Source organism: Ammospiza caudacuta, chromosome 22 (assembly GCF_027887145.1).
Source record: "Ammospiza caudacuta isolate bAmmCau1 chromosome 22, bAmmCau1.pri, whole genome shotgun sequence".
Taxonomy (NCBI): domain Eukaryota; kingdom Metazoa; phylum Chordata; class Aves; order Passeriformes; family Passerellidae; genus Ammospiza; species Ammospiza caudacuta.
Genome location: NC_080614.1, coordinates 4,566,644 through 4,588,076, shown reverse-complemented (window position 1 = coordinate 4,588,076; position 21,433 = coordinate 4,566,644). Strand labels below are relative to the sequence as shown.

At 58.9% G+C, this 21,433-nt stretch overlaps 3 protein-coding genes across 4 annotated transcripts; 1 reads left to right on the top strand and 2 right to left on the bottom strand.

The window, feature by feature from the left end:
* Positions 1-1,047: 1,047 nt before the first annotated feature.
* On the bottom strand, positions 1,048-11,797 carry ZBTB17 (zinc finger and BTB domain containing 17). 2 transcript variants are annotated; one of them, XM_058818815.1, is made up of 17 exons: positions 11,711-11,797; positions 10,407-10,505; positions 9,840-9,951; positions 8,047-8,253; positions 7,348-7,524; positions 6,935-7,099; positions 6,770-6,856; positions 6,161-6,399; positions 5,927-6,069; positions 5,170-5,470; positions 4,098-4,185; positions 3,515-3,631; positions 3,316-3,436; positions 3,020-3,150; positions 2,728-2,943; positions 1,698-1,787; positions 1,048-1,394 (listed from the first exon to the last, which is right to left on the bottom strand). In XM_058818815.1, exons 4-17 carry the CDS (start codon positions 8,249-8,251, stop codon positions 1,123-1,125), a joined length of 2,352 nt encoding a protein of 783 aa, XP_058674798.1. In that variant the 5' UTR covers positions 8,252-8,253; positions 9,840-9,951; positions 10,407-10,505; positions 11,711-11,797; the 3' UTR covers positions 1,048-1,122. The 2 variants fall into 2 exon arrangements, with proteins under 2 accessions (XP_058674798.1, XP_058674797.1); XM_058818814.1 differs by having other exon boundaries at positions 6,770-7,099.
* Positions 11,798-13,948: 2,151 nt separating this feature from the next.
* Positions 13,949-15,131, bottom strand: HSPB7 (heat shock protein family B (small) member 7). Its single transcript, XM_058818808.1, has 3 exons — positions 14,874-15,131; positions 14,656-14,789; positions 13,949-14,453 (listed from the first exon to the last, which is right to left on the bottom strand). Exons 1-3 carry the CDS (start codon positions 14,926-14,928, stop codon positions 14,268-14,270), a joined length of 375 nt encoding a protein of 124 aa, XP_058674791.1. The 5' UTR covers positions 14,929-15,131; the 3' UTR covers positions 13,949-14,267.
* A 362-nt stretch (positions 15,132-15,493) lies between these two features.
* Positions 15,494-20,331, top strand: CLCNKA (chloride voltage-gated channel Ka). Its single transcript, XM_058818539.1, has 19 exons — positions 15,494-15,608; positions 15,690-15,818; positions 15,915-16,043; positions 16,143-16,282; positions 16,370-16,447; positions 16,558-16,636; positions 16,707-16,832; positions 16,943-17,027; positions 17,096-17,197; positions 17,684-17,768; positions 17,860-18,021; positions 18,100-18,169; positions 18,412-18,522; positions 18,623-18,836; positions 18,918-19,051; positions 19,597-19,688; positions 19,767-19,850; positions 19,960-20,046; positions 20,167-20,331. The coding sequence occupies exons 1-19, from the start codon at positions 15,494-15,496 to the stop codon at positions 20,203-20,205; spliced, it is 2,061 nt and encodes a 686-aa protein (XP_058674522.1). The 3' UTR covers positions 20,206-20,331.
* Positions 20,332-21,433: the final 1,102 nt, after the last annotated feature.

The following is a 21,433-nucleotide window of genomic DNA, read 5'->3' as shown; positions in this document are numbered from 1 at the left end:
TGTGTCTGGCTGGACAGGTGTCTGTCTGTCTGTACAACGTCCATGTGTCCAGCTGGATGTACAATTGTCTGACTGGACTCGCAGTGGTCCCTCTGTCTGGCTGTGAATGTAGCCAGCCATGTGTCCATCCACAGAGGTGTCCGTGTGTCCAGCTGGACATGTCCCTGTCTGTGCCTGCCTGTCAATCCATCCCTGTGTCCATCTGTCAGTCTGTCTCTCTGTCCAGCTATTTCCAGTGAAGGTCCAACACCAGCAGCCCTGTCCATGTGTCCGGCTGGACAGCCCAGCCTGTCCTGGATCCTCCAAACCCCCCTGTCTGGGGAGCAGGGATGAGAACAGATGGACACATGGACACAGGTGAGCACATGGATGGACAGACACATGTCCAGGTGTCCAACTGGATGTGAAACTGTCTGGCCTGAAGGTGTCCGTGTGTCTCTGCCACTGTCCCACCATCCACGGAGCTTTCCAGGTGTCCAGCTGGCCCTGCAGCCATCTCTGTGTCCGTCTGTCCCAGCCCCTGTCATTGTGTCCGTGTGTCTCTCCCTTCCCTCCCTGCCCTGGGGACCTGGGGGCCCTGAGGGGACAGAGCAGGGGGGAGTGTCCAGCTGGACACACGGACAGGGGCAGCTCCATGTGGGGGCCCTGGTGGGTGGGCCCAGCTGAGCCCCAGCCCCTGGGCGGGGCAGGACAGGCTCCCACCCCCACCTCCATCAGCAGCACCTTTTTCCTTCCTTTTATCCCCAAACAGGGGCAGCTCCCCTGCCTCCACACCCCTCCCTCAGTGGGGTTCAGCATGGGACAGTCTTTTGGGGCTTTACCCCAAAAATCCCCATCTGCTGCTCTGGGTGGGGTTGAAAACCTTAAACCACGGTTTTCATCCTTTATCATCTCATCTATCCCTGCTATCCCTCCACATCACACTCTCAGCAGGGACTGGAGTGTTCCAGTGTCCCCCACGGCACCCAAAACATCCCCTGAGGGGGAGAGAAGCCACAGCCCCCTCCCCGAGCACCAACCCTTACAAAATACTGCATTTTATTCCATCTCTTTCCTTCCAGAAATACACTTTTTACACCATTTCCGAGCTGTCTCTTAAATAAAGGCAGGGCGGGGGCGGGGTCACTCGGGGGCGGGGGGCGGCCCCTCGGGGGCCGGGGCGGGGGCCGGGGGCGGCTCGGGGCCGTCGCGGGGCCGGAACAGGAGCTCCCCGGCGGGGATGACCTGCTCTGCCGGCCAGCCCGCGGCGCCGTACGGCTGGTAGAAGTCGGGCTCCGCCTGGAACATGACGAGCGCCTGGGCCGTGTGGATGCGCACGTGCTGCGCCAGGCTGCTGGCGTCCAGGAACTTCTCCCCGCAGGAATCGCAGGCGTAAAGGATCTGCGTGTTGGGGTCTGCAGGGAGAGAGAGAGAGAGAAACACACACACCGAAATGGGCCAGGCTCGGGGGTGGTGGGATGGTGTAGGAAATAGATTTGTAGAAAATTCTACATTCAAATTCTACAGGATGGGAGCTGCCAGCCCGTGCCGGTATTCCCGGAGGTGCTGGGGTGATGGGATGGGAGGAGCCAGCCCCAAACTACCGGTGGTGATGGGATAGGAGGAGCCAGCCCAATATTCCCGGTATTCCCGGAGGTGCTGGGGTGTGGGATGGGAGGAGCCAGCCCGGTCAGTATTCCCGGTATTCCCAGTCTCACCTGCCTCCTGCACCTGCTTCACCGCTTTGGTGATCTCAGCTTTAAGTGCTTCAGTCTCGTCCGCTGTCACTGCAGCTGCCACGGGCACCACTGTGGGAACAGAGGGGGACAGGGACATTAGTGGGGACAGGGACATTGTGGGGCCCAGCTGGGCAGGAATTCCCCCCCAGCCATGGATCCTGCCCAGTGCTGAGGCTGGGAGTGGCTCCAGTGGGATTTGAGGCTGCCCAGACTCGGGTACTGCACCCTTGGATAAATCTCCAGCACCTTTGGGGGCTCCAGGACCTCCAAGCTGCACCCCATGGAAAAGCCCCAAACTGCCCCCCTACAACTGAATCTCCCTTTTAGGAGACTCTTGGGCCCCTCAAATTCCACCTCACGGACAAACCTCCCTTTCAGACCGCTCTAAGGCACCCAAGGTGCTCCCCAGGGTTAAGCTTCCCCTCCGCAAGGGCTCCAGGGATCCCCTAGGATGCCCCTCACAGAAAAATCTCATTTTCAGAGGGTCTCTTGGAACCCCAAGCTCATCCCTGGAGATCCAGCCCCCTTTTAGTCCTGGGATGCCCAAGCTACATCCCATGGACAAGTTTCCCTTTTAGGGTGGCTCCTGGGACCTCAAAGTTGCATCTTCATAAATCAACCCCATCTTTGTGACAGTTCCAGGCCTCTCCAACTGCTCCCCACAGGTAAGTTTTCCTTCTGGGGTGGCTCATGGAACACCCAAGCTCCTCTCAGGGATAAAATCTCCCTTTTGAGATGGCATCTGGGACCTCCAAGCTGCACCTTTGTTTCAGGACACCTCCAAGACCCCCAAGCTGCATTCCCAAGGGTAAATTTCCCTTTTGGGATGCCTCCTGACTCCCCTAAGCTGAACCCCCATAAATGAATCTCCCTGTGGGGACAACTCTGGGACCAGCCAGCTGCTCCCTATGGATAAGGTTCCATTTCAGGACAACGCCAGGACCTCCCAGCTGCTCCCCACCTCTGACCTTCCCTTCTCTTTGGGAACCCCACAGGGCCCCAAGCTCACCTGTGAGCTGCGTGACAGCGGTGGCAGCCAGCGCCTCGGTGGCCAATGTCACCATGTCATCGGACGCCACCGTGACGATGTTGACCTCGTCACCCTCCTCAGGCTCCAGGATTTTGATGCCAGCCTTGCCCTGGTGCACGGTCTTGACGTGGGAGCGCAGGTTGTCCACGCGGTTGAAGCCACGGCCGCACTTGTCACACAGGAAGGGCTTCTCCCCTGGGAGGGCACAGGGAATAGGGTGGGTAAGGGGGATGTCTGGGGTGGTGCAGGGCTCTGGGAGGTACCCACCCACCTGTGTGGATGATGATGTGCTTGGACAGGTCGCCCACGTTGACAAAGGCTTTGTTGCAGACGGTGCATTTGTGGGGCCGGATGTTGTCGTGGTGACGGATGTGGTTGGCCAGTTGGCTCGACTGGACGAACCTTGGGGAATGAGACCACGGTCACCACAACCCTGGTGTCACCCTGGCACCTCCACCCTCCCTCCAGAGCATGGCACCTGGCTGGGAACAGCCAGTGGAGGTGCCCCCTGATACTCCACCAGCACCAAAGTGGGGGAACACTGGAATATCTGAAGGGAATCCTCACCTCTTCCCACAGCGCTCGCACACGTAGGGCTTCTCCCCGGTGTGCTGGCGCACGTGGGCGATGAGGGAGCTCGCCTGGGTGAAGGCTTTGCCGCAGATCAAGCACTGGCACGGCTTCTCTCCTGGGGAAGCACAGGAGGAGGAGGTGGGTGGGGAGCATGAGGGGCAGGAGAACCCCCGGGGGCAGGAGGGGTCCGTACCGGTGTGGATGCGGACGTGGCGCTGCAGAGCACCGGGATCGGCGAACTGGCGCTGGCAGTGCACGCACACGTACGGCTTCTCCCCGCTGTGGATCCGCAGGTGCCGCTTCAGGTTACCTGGGAGCAGGGCAGGATGAAGGACACCGGATCCTCCTCCCCCTTCTCCTCCTCCCCAGAGCCCCAGAAGCTCCCTCGGGAAAGGCTGGTGCTGTTCAGGGAGCAGGGACTGCGCAGGGATCAAGGGAAGTTGGCTGCGCCCTGCCTGGGATCGGGCAGTAACACTGAAGTGGAGATAGCCAGGACAAGCACTCAGTGTTTGAGGGGATCAAAAGACTCCACTGGGATCATCCCAACCCTCTGGCTCTGCAGCAGGCTGAGAGAGGATGGGAGGAGACATCCCCATCTCCCTTCCAGGGTGTGGCTCCATGGGGAAAACCAGGAATTCATGCAGCACAACCATGGCACCCTAAAGCCAGGATGAAATCCTTCCTCTGGCTCTGATCCAGCCCTGGAACACTCCCTGCTCCCCACAGACCATCCAAGTCCCATCACTCGGCTCCTCAGCCCCCCTCCCCTGTGTTACCTGACGTGGTGAACTGCTTCCCGCACTCCCGGCACTTCAGGGGCCCATCTGCGATGTGAATCTTCAGGTGAGCCTTCAAATTCCCCACCTGGGGATGGAGAGCGGGATGGAGAGAGCCCCAAACCACCTCATCTCCCTTTGGAGCAACCCAAATCCCCGTGGATCCCTTCTGGAGTGGCCTCTAGGCCTCCAAGCTTCACCCCATGGATAAATCACTCCTTCCAAGCTCCAAGACCCCCAAACTGCATCCCATGGATAATCCACCCTTTCAGGACTGCTCTGGGACCCCTAAATAAACCTCATGGATACACCACCATCCCAGGACCACTCTGGGACCCCCAAACTGCAATCCATGGATAATCCACCCTTTCAGGACTGTTCTGGGACCCCCAAACTGCAGCCCATGGATAATCCACTCTTTTGGGACTGCTCTGGGATGCCTAATGGATGGCCTTGCTGCATTCCCTGCACTCATGGATACACCACCATCCCAGGACAGCTCTGGGACCTCTAAACTGCATCCCACGGATAATCCACCCTTTCAGGACTCCTCTGGGACCCCCAAATACACCTCATGGACACACCACCATCCCAGGACAGCTTTGGGAACCCCAAACTGCATCCCATGGACAATCCACCCTTTCAGGACTGCTCTGGGACCCCCAGCTATGCCTCATGGATACATCACCATCCCAGGACCACTCCGGGAAAGGTGGTGTATCCATTCCAAACTGCATCCCATGGATAATTCACCCTTTCATGACTGCTCTGGGAGCCCCAACTACACCTCATGGACACACCACCATTCCAGGACCACTCTGGGAGCCCCAAACTGCATCTCATGGACAATCCACCCTTTCAGGACTGCTCTGGCACCCCCAAACTGTATCCCATGCATAATCCACCCTTTTGGGACTGCTCTGGGATGCCCAATGGACGGCCTTGCTGCATTCCCTACACTCATGGATACACCACCATCCCAGGACCATTCTGGGAGCCCTGAACTGCCTCCCATAGACAAATCTCCCTTTCCAGGACCCCACTGGCCCGGCTTCCCCGCTCCCCAGCACACCTGGTTGAACTTCTTGTCGCAGTGGGGACACTTGTGCTCCTTGTCGGTGTCGTGGGTCTCCAGGTGGCGCATCTTGGAGGTGGGGTCGGAGAAGGAGCGCCCGCAGTAGTCGCACTGGTAGGGCTTCTCGCCGCTGTGCACCAGCTGGTGCCGCTTCAGGTTGCCCGAGGTGGTGAAGAGCTTGCCGCAGTCCTCGCAGCGGTAGCGCGCCTCGCCCGTGTGCCGCTTCTTGTGCAGGTTCAGCAGGCTGATGAGCCGGTAGCTCTTCCCGCACTCCTCGCAGCCGTAAGGCTTCAGCGGGCTGGGGTGAGGGGGGAATGTCAGAATGTCACCCCCTCACACCCAGCACTGGGGTCTCACTGCCCCCAGTCTGAGTGTCAGCCTCAGCCAGACACAGGACTCACGGAATGCCTGAGTTGGGAGGGACCTCCAAGCTCATCTTGTTCCACTAGACCCCACCGGCCACTAGAGCAGGTTGTTCCAAGACCCATCCAACCCTGAACATTTACAGGGACGGGAGTCCATGAAACAACACAAATTTGGACAATGCTGTCACAGGATGGGATTCTGATGGTGTCTGTGCAGGGCCAGGAGTTCGACTCGATCCCTGTGGATCCCTTCCAACTCAGGACCATGACAGAGGAAAAAGACAAATCTCCTCCCAGATACCCCAACACACCAATGGATTTCCAAAGGATTCAACCATTCCCAGCAAACCTCACATTTTTCAGGCGTCTTTCCCTGGCTCCACCCATACCTGTGTGTCTTCTCATGGGCCTTGCAGGCAGCTGGGTCAGAGAAGGCCTTGTTGCACTCCCTGCACGAGAAGGGTTTCTCTCCGGTGTGGATCCGGATGTGCCGCTTGAAGTTCCCGGTGTGGGTGAACTCCTTCCCGCAGTCCTAGGGATGGAGGGACAGGCACTGTCACCCCGCTGTCCCCAAGGCACCCGGTGGCACCCAGAGCTCTGCCCAGGAGCCCGGCCGGCCTCACCTCACACTTGTGTGTGACGGAGCCGTAGGCCTTGGACTCGGTGCGGTCGCTGTAGGTGCCGGAGCGCAGCAGGCGCGGCTCCCCCGAGTTCTCCTGCCCCGAATCCGTGCTGCCCGACTCGTTATCCTCAGCATTTTCCCCATTCTCCAGCTGGGGAGGCTCCTCCTTGGGCATTTTACCCTCATCTTCCTCCTCCACTATCATCTCCCCATCTTCCTCCTTCCTTTCCAGCTTCATCTCTGCAGGATGGTAGAAAATGGGGGTGTTCAAATTTGGGAGTGGCAGCAGAGGCACAAATCCACCTGTATTTCCTAACTTAAGGAGACTGGGATTAGGTGTCATCTGTCTCCAGAGAAATCACAGAAACATCTGAGTTGGAAGGGAAGTGAAAGCTCATCCACCATCACCTTTGCCTGGAATCACTTTGAATTTGCAGGTGATTAGCCCTAAATTCCCAAAGCCTGTGCAGGCAGAGGAGAATTTCCCAAATCTCCTCACTATGCTCCAAAACAACTGCTCCTAGAGGATCCATGCCTCACAAAACTCACAATGAATTCCACAGATAAGGAGGGCTCCAGCCCTGCCCAGCTTTGTCCCAGCCCCGCTCACCTGCCAGGCTCTCACTGCCCACGGCGCTCTCTGATGGCTGCCTGGGAACGTCGGCCTTGGGATCCTCGTGGATGGCAGCACCCGTCCCTGCGAGCGCTGCAGTGTCAGGGCAGGGAGTGCTGGGGGTGACAGCAGGAGCCAGGCTGTCACCCCTGGCTGGCTCACCTTCCTGGCCAGCTGGCTGCTCCGCAGGCACCTCGGGCTGTGCCGCGGCCTCCGGCTTCTCCTCCTTGCCCTGGCTGTCGGGAGCAGCTGCTTTGGCTTTGTCAGGCTCCCCCAGAGCTTCTGCCACCACCAATGTCTTGCCATCAGCTGGGACCTTGTCAGCTTCTGTGAAAGAACAGGAGAAGCCATCCAGCTGCTGCTGCCAGCAGGATTCCCAAATCCCACAAAATTCACAGAAGCAGCAATTTTTCAACTGCTGGTGCTGCCCAAGAGGATCAAACCCCATCCAGGTGCACCAGGTGCACGTGGGGACTGGGTTTGCAAGGTGGCCAAGGAGCATAAGTGGATAAATTTTGGCCTGCATGAAGCACGAGTAGGTAAATCTTGTGAGGAGAAGCCAGGAGGGTACATACCAGTCTCGGGAGGCTGCTGGGGATTTTCTGGGGGCACAGACAGAGATTTGAGTGCGTTGCAAGCACTGACAATCTCCTGCATCTGCAGGAAACCTGCCACGGCCAGCACATCCTCCACGTTGTCAGGGCTCAGGCTCAGCTTAGCTGTGTACATGAACTCCAGAACGTGGCCCAGGCCTGCAGGAGAGATCACACAACCAGAAATGAGCCCTCACCTCCTCACTCCTCATTCTGAAACACTCAAAATAACAAGCTGAAGAGCCTCCCTCAAAGCCTGAGCACAGAATTGTGCTGTTTACAGAGCTGGGAGGTTATTGGTGATGATTAGGATGAATAGTAGGTAAGTGAAAAATTTTGTAATGTAAGGGTCTGAGGCCATATATCATGTTGTGAATTGTAGGATGGACCGTGATACAAATAGTGCAATGGGGAAGAAGGTAAGAGAGTAGAAGTCCATTTTTAGGTTGATGGGGATTTTGAAGCTTATGATGAACTTTCATTCCCAGGAGGAGGTGAGGCTTTCTGTTCCAGAGTGGATGTAAATTGTTATTGGGATTAGGCTGATTAAAAAGGAAGTTCTGACTGTGTTTATGATTGTGCTGGGGGTGTTTTTGAGGTTGTTGGATAGAAGAGAGAATAGGATGGGGGTGGAGAGGGTTACTAGGGTTAAGAGTAGAAAAACAAAAGCCCCAGGCCTACCTGCAGCATTGCTGATGTCCAGGTGCACCACGTCCTTCTGGTCCACGAAGAGCATGCGGAAATAATCGCTGCAGGCGGCCAGCACGGCCTTGTGCGCCTTGAAGTCGATGCCGTCCACCACGAAGGTGCAGTCACAGAGCAGCCCCAGCTGTCTCTGCTGGTTCAGCTGCTCCAGCACCTGCTGGCTGTGCTGAGGGAAATCCATGGCTGTGGGAGGGAGAAAACACCACAGGGGTAGGGGTGAGGGGTGTGGTAAAATCACTGAAGGAGTTGTGGAGGAGGAGAGATCACAAAACAGAACCTCACTACACAAAAAGGTGAATTTCAGCTCCTCTCCTGGCTAAATCCAGCCCCAAACCCTCTCCTAGAACAGCCACAACTCCAACACAGGGCTAGAAGGAGTTGATGGAACAGCCATGATGGTTTTAGCAACCATGACACAGCTGTTGCTCCTCAGCTGGTCCAAGCAGCAAGCAGGAGCCTTGTCACCTCTGCAGACACAAGTGCCATTGTCTCTCCTCTCTGTCACAGCTCCTGCCAAGGCCACAGCACGGGAGTGTCCATCCAAACCTTCCAGCTCCTGCTCTTCCAGCTGCTCATGTCACGATTCTGAGGAATTTTTATATTTTATTATGTGTCTGAAGGGAGTTCTCCACGCCTGGAGCACAGCTCTGCCTAAGGAATGCTGCAAATTGCTTGAAAAATGGCAAAACCCCAATTTTCCAGCAGGTCCTTGTCAGCAAAGTGCCACACTGTGGATTTTCTCCTGAGATGCATCCGTGGGGTGAATGAAGAGCTTTCACTTGGCTTTGTCTTCCACCAATGATTCCGGTGCTGAAGGGATTGTTTCAAGGGATTGGCAAGCAGGGGGGAGAAAGGAAACAGGGACTATCCAGTTATTGTTCATGCAGGAAGTCCCCAAAGCTCTGGACGCTGCAGCAGGAAGGTCACGGCTGGGGAAACACTCCTGGATTCCATGCTCGGTGTCTCTGAAAGTTTCCAGCCCATGGAAGTTGTTTTTCCACTTCATCACCTCTTAAATCAGGAGTTTCCAGTCAGGAAGAAGGGAGAGGTTTGGATCCACAACATCCACAGGCACTTCCAGCTCCTGTTCCCTCCAGCAATCAGTGGTCAGAGGGAGCCTCCTCCTGTCAGCTGAGGGTGCCAGCAACACTCAGGGAAGGATCTTCCTCCCAGGGGCTCACCCAGCTTCCACTTCATTCCCTTCCAGTGGGGATGAGAGGCCAGGACCTCTCTGACAGCATTGGATCACACACAGAGAGAGGAAGTTCCACTCCATTTTGTCATCGCACTGAATTCCCTGCCCTGGCTTTCCCCCAGCCTGTCCCAAAATACATCCCAGAAAAAAACAGTACTTGGGTCAGGATACCGCACAGCACGGCCCAGTGTGGTTGCAAAGCTCTGGAGAAAAAGGAAAGCATTTTCCCTGCAGGGTAAACAAGGCTGAGTTCTGTGCTCACAGACCTGAGGAATCCTGACAGCTCCATGAACTGAAAGGGTATTTTGGGGAATTTGTGGGAGGCACTTTGCATCTGAACGATGATTTTTAATGTTCCAGGATTGGGCTTGTCTCAGCTTTGCGAAGGAAGTAAAAATCCAGGAAACTCAACTCTTCCCAAAAAAACCTTCCAATTTTCTGTGGTCTCCCCTGTAATGCTCTCTGTACCCACACCCAGCAGCCAATGTCACCTTTACCCACTAAAACCCCTCACTCTGAGGTTTAACAATCCCAAACACCTGGACCCAAGCCCCAGGAGTGTGCCCAAGCTCACCCCTGTGCTGCAGGGAGCAGAGATACCCAGAGGATCGAGGGCCAGAGGGTTGAGTCTCTCCTCCAGAGATTTCCCCTTTCCAGGTGTTCAGGTCAGTCTCTACACAGCCATCCTGGGAAAAATGAGATAGAAAACCTCAATTTTAAACCTCCAGTGCTGGGTGCTGAAGGTGCAAAACCCCTGATGCAGGACTGGGCAACCTCTGATTTCCCCTCAGGGGAGAGAATTCCCCTCCTGACCTCTCCCCGACGAGGCTGTTGAGTCTCTCATTATCCAATTAATCATGCACAAGTTCATTATGAGCCCACCCACGCCCTCCACACAGATAAATCCAGCAGCTGCAGTCCCAGGGAGCTTCCCACGCCAGCTCTGCTAAGCACTCTCACTAATTAGCACCATTACCTCTCCCCTCCCCTGCCATGTGAACACCTACCTATTAAAAACCCCCAAACCTCCCTGACTTGGAAAAAAACAGAGAGTTAAACAGTGCCTTTGCAGGCTGTCAGCAGCCAGCCATCCTTGCTGGGAGGATGAAAGGGAAGAGGGGTTGGTTTGTTTCCTACCCACCGGCGTCTCCCGCCTCGTGCATCAGCTCGGGGAACAGCGCGGCCCCAACCCTCGCTGCCTCTGCCCACAGGGCTCTGTCCTCATTTCCAGCAACGGATCCTGCAATGGTTTTCGTGAAAAAAGTCAAGTCTGGAGCTGATCTGAGCACAGCAGCTCTGTATCATAACAATGATTCAGATCATGGAGCAGGGAAGGGCTGCAGAGCTTGTGGTTGGAAGAGGAAGGCGAGCTGTGAGAGGGGAAATGATCACGAAGGGGAAAAACTGAGAAGGACACAAGGAGAGGGACATCCTGAACCCCCTACAGGGAAGATATCCTGAGGATGCCTTGGTTATTTGGATTTAAGTCTTATGGATGTGCTGGTGCTGCTCTGGACACCAAGACATCACCTGAGCCTGAGATCTGCCCTGAAACCCCTCCTGTATCTGCAGTGCCCACGAATGACCAGCCCTTGTCTCCTTGGGGAAAAACACCCTTTGGAATGCTGGCTGAGCGCTGGAATCTCGGGAGAAGACTCTGATGCAGAAACAAAACTCAGGAAACGCGGCTGCTCCAGGAAATGTGTCACCCGTGCCGGCCCGCAGAGGGCACGGACAGCCAGGAGGGGCTGTCACCACGCCAGAACGGGGAAAAATCCCGTTTTCCTTGCGGGTTCCCCGTCCCTGAGGGGCAGGGATGTGGCTGGCGCTGGCTCGGGGCTATGACCTCCATTCCCAACATCGCGAGGATCTCTGGGTGGCCCGAGGGGACGATGATGCCCCAAGGCCGGGGGACACATGGCCTGGCCCCGAGTCACCTCATGGCTGGGGAGGGACACAGCGAACAGGGACACCCCGGGCAGGGGGTGCGGCCAGGAGCCTCTCGGTGCCCTCACGACAACCACGTGTCCCTGCTCCCCTCACGACATTCAGAAGCCCAAATCCCCTCACGACAGCCCCCGCTGCCCCTCACGACAGCCACCAACCCCCATTCCCCTCATGACAACCAGGAGCCCCCGCTCCCCTCGCAGCAGCCAACAAGCCCTGCGGTATCCGACAGCCAGTCCCTCGTTTCTACCGCGACAAGTCCCCGTTCGCCCGACGGCGACCGGCAGCGCCCCGGTTCCCAGGGCCCCCAGCAGGACCGCCCCACCCCGCAGCCTGCTCTCAAAGAACCGGGGCCGCGCACCGGGGTGACCCCCAAAGCGGCTCCGTTACCCCACAGGCAGCGAGCCAGGCCGCAGCCCCTTCCCTTCCCAGCGCCCGTGTCCTACTCAGCCCTCTCCCCAGCCCCTCCAGCGCTCTCCCGGGGCCCCCGTGCCGCACCTGCCATGCCGGGCCCGGCGGGGCCTCACCCGCGGCCCGCGGCCCTCACCGTGACACCGAGCAGACAAAGGGCGCCGCCATCTTGGCGCCGGGCGGAAGCGGCGTCGCCCCGGCCCGCCCAACGGCACTGCGCATGCGCGGCGGGGCACGGTCACCTTCCCGCCCCTTCCCGCCGCAGAGGCGCCGCCATGACAGAGGGGGGCGGTGCTGAGTGGCCCTGAGGGGCTATGAGGGGCTGAGGGGAGCCATAAGGGGCCAAGGGAGGCCAAGTGCAGCTGTGAGGCTCGAAGGTCCCGGTGCCAGCGCCACTGCTGTGTTCTTCGCTACCCGTGTTGTCTGCCATAACATCACCCCTGCTTAAACGCCCCTGAGGTGGTGAATCTGCCGCTGTCCCACCCACTGACCACCCACGCCATGAAGGAATTGTCTGTAAATCTAACATAAACCTTCCTTGCCATAACTTGATGCTGTTCCTCTTTCCTGTCACTTGTTCTCTTGGCTTCATCAGAGAAGGTTCCCTGTGGTTGGAAATAATACAACTTTCCTAACTAGTTTTTAATTGGTTGTTTTAATTAATTGTGAGCAGCACCCACTTTTGGCCAGTACTAGTTAAGTTTCTACACAGACTTTTGTTAGTGAGATCATTATTCACCAAAACCTTAAGTTTGTTAAAACTAACCCTGACAAGCTTCAATAAAGCCAAAAGTATTCAAAGACTGGGTGTCTGGGATCTTAAATTTATGGTCCTTCAAGGACATTTGAGGAACCAGAAAATGCAGTGGACATTAAGGCTTGAAAAGCTGGAGAAGATGATAAAAGGACTATAGAAATCAATAACCAATAGAGGACAGCATACAAATTAATAAGAGAATTATGTGACCTAGAACCAATGAACATTAATTTATTTGTTTGCTTAAAATGTATAAATAAGTGAAAAAGTTATGTATGGGCTACAAGGGTACCTCGATCCTCTTGTCCCGATCATTGATAAAGAGTTCAAACACATCCCAAAAACCTGGGTTTTTTTCCCCAGCTTTCCTGCCACGAACGAGCTGCTGTGGGGTGTGTTTGGGGCCGGACTGAGCCCTCTGCTCACCTCCCCTGTCCCAAAGCGATGCGGGCAGAAATAGGGAAAGAGGGAGGCCATGAGGGGAGCCATGAGGGGCCAAGGGGAGCTATGAGGGGAACCATGAGGGGCCAAGGGGAGCCGAGCCATGAGGGGAGTCATGAGGGGCCAGCTGCTGTGGGGAGTGTTTAGGGCCGGGCTGAGCCGGCCCTCTGCCCTCTGTTCACCTCCCCTGTCCTAAAGCCATTTGGGCAGAAACAGGGAAAGAGGGGGCCCATGAGGGAAGCCATGAGGGGCCAAGAGGAGCCGGAGGGGCCAGCTGCTGTGGGGTGTGTTTGGTGCCGGGCTGAGCCTGCCCTCTGCTCACCTCCCCTGTCCCAAAGCCATTCGGGCAGAAATAAGGCAGAAATAGGGCGGTTTCCCCATTTCCCTCCGCCTTTCCCCGCACCTCCCTGGGCCAGGGCCGCTAGATGGCAACCAGCGACCGCCGCTGGGCTCCGGGCTGGCTTCGAGCCGGAGCCGCCGCGTTCCTGCCCGGGTCCCGACGGGCGCTGCCCTCCCCGGCTCCCCGAGCCTTCACCACCTCAGCCATCATCGCTTTCGGCCCTTTTTGCCGCAGGGGGATTGCCCTGAGCGCCGCGCCTGGGCCACTGCCAGACTGCTGCAGGCAGTCACGGGCGGAGCGGCAACACGAGCCGGGCTGTGTAGCCATAAACAGGCGCTGCTGCCCCAGCGGGCGCCTCGCTGTTGTGGGTACACACAGGGACACGGAGCCAGGCCCTTCCTCCCTCAGAACGAGCCCTTCCTCCCCCAAAACGAGCCTTTGGCTCTGGGGCCGGCATCCCGGCCTTGGGGCATCCCCAGGGTGCTGGGTGAGGGTGGGCAAGGGTGGGCGAGGGGAGGAGGAGGAGAAGAAGGGTTTGGTGCCCTTCCAGGTGGGTCGGCAGCCGGACAGCTGAGGGAATGGCTCTGAAATAGAGCTTCGGGGAAGAAATGAGTCACCCCAGGCTGGAAATAAACAGGGCAGCGGGCGCCCGAGCGGCTCCTGGTGCGGGTTTTTGTAGGGATGGCAGAACATGCCTTACCGAGACACCCCTTGGGTCTGAACCTGCGCCCCTTTTTGAGGGTAAAGCATCAGGGAAACGTCACAAAAACGGAGAAGGCGGCAGTCGGACGTTCTCAATAATTTATCCCAAGCTCTATATACAAAGACAAGCTCTGGCAGAGGGTTGGGAAGGGAACCTGGCTCCCGGCAGGACTCTTGGCACGCTGGATCTCCCCCCATCAACACGCGCCAGCTAAAAATTGCCGGAGCTGGGACTCCCCTCCGGAATTTCTCCGCTGGGTGACGGGATGCGTTCAGCACAGGTCTGACCCCACTCTGCAGGGAGCCTTCCCATTCCCTACCCCACATCCCACCTCCTTCCCAAATCACCCATTTAATTAGCGAGGGAGGGAAAGGAGCGGGGGGGAAAGGAGCCCCCCGACCCCTCAGATCTTGATCTCAGTCCGGAAGGTTTGCTGGACGTGCTCGGAGTGCTTGGCCGGCCGGCGCTGAGCCCGGATGGTCAACATCCCATTGTCCCCCAGCGAGGACGACACGGACGTGGGGTCCACATCTTCGGGCAGCTGGCACTTGTGGGTGAAGGTGTTCATGACAGTGCCATCCGTGGCCAACTGGGAGAAAAAAAAGGGTGAAAAAAGGCGATTTTGGGGTGCAAGCAGAATGGGGACTCATTATTCCCCATTATTAATTAATGGTGAATTAAATACTGCTGGGGTTGTGGCTGCAGCTGTTTGGGAATTGGGTGGGAGCTGAGCAGTCCCCACACCCCCAGTGAGGATTTTGGGGGTGAGCGGAAAGGGAGGGAGCACCCACCTTCTCGGCGTGCACCTCGATCTGGTTGTTGGAGGTGGTGACAATGATGTCCTCGGGCGCGAAGTCGCTGACGTCCACCGTGAACTGATAGGTGTTCCCCAGGGTCTTCACCACGCCCGTGTTACCGGGGCGAGCTGCAGGGCACGGTTTGGGGGGTTCACAACCACAGCTTGCCCAGGATCCCCCCCAAATGCCTCCCGGGTGCGCCCCAAACTCACCTGGGAACCCCAGGGTCTCCCCGTGGGGCCGGACAAAGCTCCCGAAAAGCTCCATGGAGCCGGCGGGCGAGGGTTTCACCTTCAGCCGCCGCTTGCGCCCACCTGCGACCCCCAGCTCCCGCCGGGGGGATGAGCGGAACCCCCTTCCTCGCTCTCCTGCCGGCGAAGGCGACGCCGGATCGGTTATTTCGGGATATTTCGACTTGACGAGCTTTTTAAAGCCTCGTTAAGGCTCCCGGCCGCCTGCCAGACCTCTCGTAAAACCGGCTAAATTTAGGTCTTGCGCCGGAGACGGTGGAAATTTTTCCCCGCTACGTTCAACCCCCCCAGCTCAACGCCATGGAATGCGTTGCCTATTATTAAGGAATAATCACGATAATGAATTAAAATACTTATTAAATCCTCCCCGCCGCGGGATGTACGTTGGGACTGGGAGCTGGAGGGTGGCGGAGGGGGGAGGAAACCCGGCTCGCTCCGGCCCGAGCGGGTCCGTCGGATTCGTCAAGGTCGTTTTTAATGAGCTCGTTTGCAAACTCAGTCGGGCAGCGGAGGCCGAGGCGGGAGGAACGGGTCAGGGGTGCTACAAAAAGGGGGTGCGGTGCACCTGAAGCGTCCCCGGGATGGAGCGCCCTGTCCCCAGGGGGCTGCGGGGGGAGAAGGAGAAGGAGGTGGAGAGGGTGCTGGTGTCGGAGCACAGCTGGAGACCCTGCCCCACCGCCCGGAGGAGGGTCCGAGGTGAGACCCCCACCCAAAAAGGGGGATTTTATGGGGGCAGGGGGTTTTTGGGGGGTCAGCACCCTGTTTCCCCGCTCGCAGGGTGCTTGGAGTGGGTGAAGCGGCAGCTGTTCCGCGTTGGGGAGGATTGGTACTTCCTCTTCATCCTGGGGGTGCTCATGGCCACCATCAGCTTCGCCATGGACATCATCGTCGCCAGACTCTATGCCGGTAACGAGGGGCGCCCCGGGGGCGTCTGGGGCTCACCGAGAATACGGGGGGGCTCTTTCGGGGGGTGCAGCTCCCCTCCCGACACCTCTCCTCCAGCCCACACGTGGCTGTACCGGGAGATCGGGGACATCGCGGTGCTCAAGTACCTCTCGTGGACCCTGTTCCCCACGGCCATGGCCGCCTTCTCCAGCGGCTTCGCCCAGAGCATCACCCCGCACTCCGGAGGTGAGCCGGCCGCACCCCGACCTCCCTGACTCTATAAAACGCACCCTTGGTAATGGGGGACCCCTAAAATTTGGATCCTGCCCCCCTCGCCACCGCCAGGCTCCGGCATCCCGGAACTGAAGACCATCCTGATGGGCGTGGTGCTGGAGGACTACCTGGCCATACAGAACTTCGGAGCCAAGGTGGTGGGGCTGACCTGCACCCTGACGTGCGGCAGCACCGTTTTCCTTGGCAAAGTGGTGAGGGATCCCCTTCTGAACCCCAAAACCCCGGCGGTTTCAGCCGGTGCCGGGATGGGTGGGGGGCTCAGCACTGTGTCCCCCCAGGGTCCCTACGTCCACCTCTCCGCCATGGCCGCAGCCTACCTGGGGAAGATGAGGACCTCGGTCACGAGGGAATATGAGGTGGGGGTGCCACCACCGCCCGAAAAATGAACGGAGAGATTTGATTTTACCCCCAAAAAGTTGGGGTTGTGCCTAACCCCCCCCCCCCCCCCCCCCCCCCCACCTTACAGAACAAGTTCAAGCAGCACGAGATGCTGGTGGCAGCTCAAGCCGTCGGGGTGGCCACAGTCTTCGGGGCACCCATCAGCGGTGAGGACCCCCCTAATCCCACCCTGGGCCCCCCTAAATCTCGCCCTGATCGCTTTCCCCGTTTTTCCAGGGGTGCTTTTCAGCATCGAGGTGATGTCCCCCCACTTCGCCGTGCGGGATTACTGGCGCGGCTTCTTTGCTGCCACCTGTGGCGCCTTCATGTTTCGGCTCCTGGCCGTGTTCAACAGCGAGCAAGGCAAGGCAGGCTGGGCAGGATGTGCCCCCTCTTCCCCTTGACCCTCCCCCGGGACATTTTTGGGGTGCTCACCCCCAAACCCACACCCTCATTCCTGTCCCCCCTGCCAGAAACCATCGCCGCTGTTTTTAAGAGTGACCTCAAGATTGATTTTCCCTTCGACCTCCTGGAGACCTTCTTTTTCCTGATTTTGGGGTACGGAGGACCCGGTTTTGGGGTGCTGTCTGTGCTCTGCCTGTGCCCTACCTGCCCTGTCCTCACAGGATCATCTGTGGGATCGTGGCCTGTGCTTATCTCTTCTGCCAGCGCTGGATGATGGTGGCCGTCAAGAGGAACCGGCTGACGGCCAAGCTCTTGGCCACTGAGTGTGTACTGGGCGTCTGTCCATCTGTCTGTCTGCACCCTGCACCCGCTGTGTCTGTGTGTCCGTGCTGTGCAGGCTCTGCGTGTCGCTGTGTCCTTCCCATATGCCCTGGGTGTCCCTGTGTCCCCCCCATCCACCCTGGGTGTCCCTGTGTCCCTCCCCACATTCACCCTGCATGTCCCTGTGTCCTTCCCATGTGCCCTGGGTGTCTCTCTGTCCCCCCGCCCATGCACCCCAGGTGTCCCCCCCATTCATGCTGGATGTCCCTCTGTCCACCCCATTCACCCGGAGTGTCCCTGTGTGCCCCCCTCCCCTCACCCTGTCCACCCACCCTGTGCATCCATGTGTCCCCCTCACCGACCCTGGGTGCCCCAATGTCCCCCCATGCATCCTGCCCAGTAACCCCATCCACTCTGGGTGTCCCTGGGTCCCTCCCGCGTGTCTGTTTGTCCGTCCCCACGCACTCAGCCCCCGTGTCCCCCTGCAGCAAACCCGTGTACACGGTGCTGGCCGTGCTGCTCCTCGCCTCCATCACCTTCCCCCCCGGGCTGGGCCAGTTCATGGCCTCCAGGGTGAGTGAGGGCACTTGGGGCTCCCTGGGGACCCCAAAATCTCCCAGCGGGGGCTCAGGGTGTCCATTTGTCCGTCTGTCCATCCATCCAGCTCACCATGAAGGAACATCTCATCTCCCTCTTTGACAACCGCACCTGGGGTGTGCTGGCTGCCAACGCCTCGGGGGTGGCCAAGCCTGGGGGGCTCTGGCAGGAGTGGGACCATCCCTCTGCCACCATCTACGGCACCCTGACCTTCTTCCTGCTCATGAAGGTAACCATGGCCCCCCAATCTCCAGCTGTGCCCCCCAACACAGTGTCCCCATGAGCTGACCTCCCTGCGTCCCCCCAGTTCTGGATGCTGATCTTGGCCACCACCCTGCCCCTGCCAGCCGGGTACTTCATGCCCATCTTCATCTATGGTGAGTCAGGGGCTGGGGGGAACATGGGGGGACAGCCAGGTGTGGCTGGGTGCAGGGGTTCATTCAGCCCTTGGGTGGGATACTGGGGGAGTACCTAGCTCTGGAGGGGGGTACATCCAGTCTGTGGGGTACAGGGGAGGCATGCAGCTCTGGGACAGCTGCAGGAGGGTGGTCACCTCTCCCTCCACCATTCTGGGGGGGCTCCAGGGGTCTCCCCACCTTCCCTCCTCCCCCAATTTTAGGAGCAGCCATCGGGCGCCTGATAGGAGAGGTGGTGGCCCTGCTCTTCCCACGGGGGCTCCATTCAGAAGGACCCCCACGGCCCATTATTCCTGCTGGCTACGCCCTGGCTGGTGAGTCTGGGGGTGGGGGGACACCCCCACGGGCAGGGGGACACCCCTACGGGCAGGGGGACACCCCCCCCCCCCATCCCCTGACCCCGCTCCCCGCCAGGCGCAGCCGCGTTCGCGGGCTCGGTGACCCACGCGGTGTCCACGGCCCTGCTGGTGTGCGAGGCCACCGGGCACCTGGACCACCTCCTGCCCACCGTGCTGGCCGTGCTGGTGGCCAACGCCATCAGCCAGAAGAACCAACCGTCCTTCTACGACGCCGGCATCATCGTCAAGAAGCTGCCCTACCTGCCCCCCATCCGCAGCCGGCACATCGCGTAGGCCCCCGCCCCAAACCCCAAGTTTTGGGGGCATTCTCCAGGAAATGATGGAAATTTGGGGGGTTTTGTGTTCTCCAGCTCCTACCGAGTGGTGGTGGAGGAGTTCATGGAGCACCGGGTGGTGACCTTGGCCAAGGGGGACGGGTTCCAGGAGGTGCTGGTGGCCTTGGATGCCTCTGCTGACGCTGAGTACCCCGTGGTGGAGAGTACAGGTGAGATGTGGGACCTGGGGGGTCACTGTCACCATGGGGGGTGGCCAGCGAGTCCCTGGCCCTGTGGTGGCCCTTCTGTGTCTCCTCATACTGTCCCCATAGTGTCCCTCCAGTGCCCACTTGATATTCCCCTGCCATCTCCATGCCTTGCCCACGCTGTCCCTATGGGGTGTCCCTGCAGTGTCCCCATACTGCTCTTATGGTGCCAGGCTGTCCTGTTCCCATTGGTGTCCACATGTTGTGCCCTCAATAGTGCCATGGTGCCACTGTAGTATTCCCATACCGTCCCCACGGTGTCCTCATGCCATTCCCATACTGTCCCCATGGTGTCCCCATGCCATTCCCATACTGTCCCCATGCTATTCCCATACTGTCCCCATGGTGTCCCTGTGGGGTATCCCCTCGATATTCCCATACTGTCCCCATACCATCACCCTGCTGTCCCCATGGGATGTCCCCTTAGTGTCCCCAGTACCTCCCCCTGTTATTCCCATACTGTTCCCTTGGTGTCCCCCTGGCACTCCCACACTGTACCCTCTCTCCAGGGTCCTCCACTCTGGTGGGCACCGTCAGCAGGTCCCAGCTGGTCACCTTCCTCCAGAGCCACAAGCACCCTCAGGCCCCCCAAGGGGAGAAGGTAAATGGGGTGGGGGCACCCTACCACACCCAAAAAGCTGCTTTTCCACCCCAAAATTACCATGTCACCTTCCACAAGCTGGCCGCGGTGGGGACACTCGGGGACGACTGCACCATCGAGCCCATCATGCTCCAGTTCTCTCCATGGACCTCCCTGCACCAGGTCTGCGGCTGTGAAATGTGTCCTGGGAGCCCCCCCCGGTCTGTGTCACACTGAGGGGACACGGCGAGGGTGGCTTTGTTCCCACGTGTCCCTGTTGTCCTTCTCCCAGGCCTATCACCTCTTCCAGATGCTAAAGCTGCAGCGAGTCTTTGTCACCCGCTCTGGGGAGCTGGTGGGAGCTGTGAGCAGGGCAGAGGTGAAAGGGGGAAGGAAAAGGGGGGAGGAAAGGAAATGGGTGCAATGGGGGGAGAAGGGGAAGGAAGGAGAAGGTAAAGTGGGGGAGAGCCCCTGTCCCACCCCCTCTGTCCCCTTCCAGCTGCGGAGAGCAATTGAGGACCTCGCCAACCCCAAGTGATGGCGTTTTGGGACCACAGGGGACCCCTCCCCACCGACGTCCCCCATGAAAAGAGGGGGAGTCCTGACCCCCCAGCGGTGTGGGGGGTCTGGGCTGGGGGCATCAGTTGTGCATTAAACCATCGACCCATCAGTGCTTCCTCCTCCTTCTCTTTCTCCTGCTGGTTTCTTTTGGGGACGCCACCCCCTCCCAAACCAAACAACAACACTTAAAACCACCCAAATCACCCCAAAACTGCCCAGGACGTGCACTGAAGCGCCCCAGTCTCTGTGACACCTCCTGTGCCCCCCTTCTAAAATTACCAGCAAATAATTATCCTCATTTTAATTACTGCAATTAATCAGGGGGTGGGTGTTTAGTGACCCCAAAATCCAGGGGGAATGGGGGCCCGAGTCCCCGCTGCTCTTCGGTGCCCCCGGACTGGGGCACAGCGGGTTTGGGCGGCGCATCGGGCGCTAACGAAGCCGTAATTAAGCCTGAGGGGTTAATTAGGCGCGGCGGGGCAGGTTGGGCAGGGCGGGCATGCCCGGGCCCGGCGGAGGACGGGTGAAGCGGGGTCAGCGCCAGGGAGACACCCCAAAAGTGGGGCAGGAGCTGGGCTGGGCTCCGGGCTGGGCGCTGGGAGCGGGGCTGGGCACACGGGAGACCGGGGGGTGCCAGAGCCAGCACGGGGTGTCCCCGCCATCCAGCCCCGCCCGGGGTGTCCCCCTGCTTTCCCGGGGTGTCCCCCCCTATCCGGCCACTCCCGGGGTGTCCCTCCCGATCCAGCCTCGCCCGGGGTGTCCCCCCTATCCAGCCCCTCCCAGGCACCTCCGGACTTTGAGCCGCGATCGCGGCCGGCGCCGGGGCTGAGCCCGACGGACTCACGACACCCATAGGACAAAGTACCCCCGAACGGGGTGAAAATCCCCCAAACCCGCGGCTTTCGCAGCGCGATGTTGGTCCGCACTCACCTCCCATCCATCCCTTATTATGGTTTAGAGCAGAAAAAAATGTCAAACCCCTTTTTTTTCCGGCGTTTTCCTACCCAGTCATTTGCAGGCTCCAGGCAGCCGGCGCGGCCGGGCTTTGGCTTCGGGGAGCGGCGAGGGATGAAAAGGCCAAAATTCCTCCTGGGTTTTGCTGGGGAAAGGGGCCCTGGATGGGAAACGCTCCCGGAGCCCTGTGAAACCCCTTAAAATCCCTGAGAACCCCCTAAAAACGGTAAACCCCTTTAAAAACCCTCTTT

What these genes read in the sequence shown, in the direction of transcription:
- ZBTB17 (XM_058818814.1), bottom strand. Translation starts at nt 8,251, where the DNA reads ATGGATTTCCCTCAGCACAGCCAGCAGGTGCTGGAGCAGCTGAACCAG. An exon ending in CCGTCACACACAAGTGTGAG is followed by an intron (nt 6,070 to 6,160) that starts GTGAGGCCGGCC and finishes CTCCATCCCTAG; the next exon opens with GACTGCGGGAAGGAGTTCAC. An exon ending in GCCCATGAGAAGACACACAG is followed by an intron (nt 5,471 to 5,926) that starts GTATGGGTGGAG and finishes CCCTCACCCCAG; the next exon opens with CCCGCTGAAGCCTTACGGCT.
- HSPB7 (XM_058818808.1), bottom strand. Translation starts at nt 14,928, where the DNA reads ATGGAGCTTTTCGGGAGCTTTGTCCGGCCCCACGGGGAGACCCTGGGG. An exon ending in GGAGACCCTGGGGTTCCCAG is followed by an intron (nt 14,790 to 14,873) that starts GTGAGTTTGGGG and finishes CGTGCCCTGCAG; the next exon opens with CTCGCCCCGGTAACACGGGC. An exon ending in TCGAGGTGCACGCCGAGAAG is followed by an intron (nt 14,454 to 14,655) that starts GTGGGTGCTCCC and finishes TTTTTCTCCCAG; the next exon opens with TTGGCCACGGATGGCACTGT.
- CLCNKA (XM_058818539.1), top strand. Translation starts at nt 15,494, where the DNA reads ATGGAGCGCCCTGTCCCCAGGGGGCTGCGGGGGGAGAAGGAGAAGGAG. An exon ending in CGCCCGGAGGAGGGTCCGAG is followed by an intron (nt 15,609 to 15,689) that starts GTGAGACCCCCA and finishes CCCCGCTCGCAG; the next exon opens with GGTGCTTGGAGTGGGTGAAG. An exon ending in ATCCGCAGCCGGCACATCGC is followed by an intron (nt 18,837 to 18,917) that starts GTAGGCCCCCGC and finishes TGTGTTCTCCAG; the next exon opens with CTCCTACCGAGTGGTGGTGG.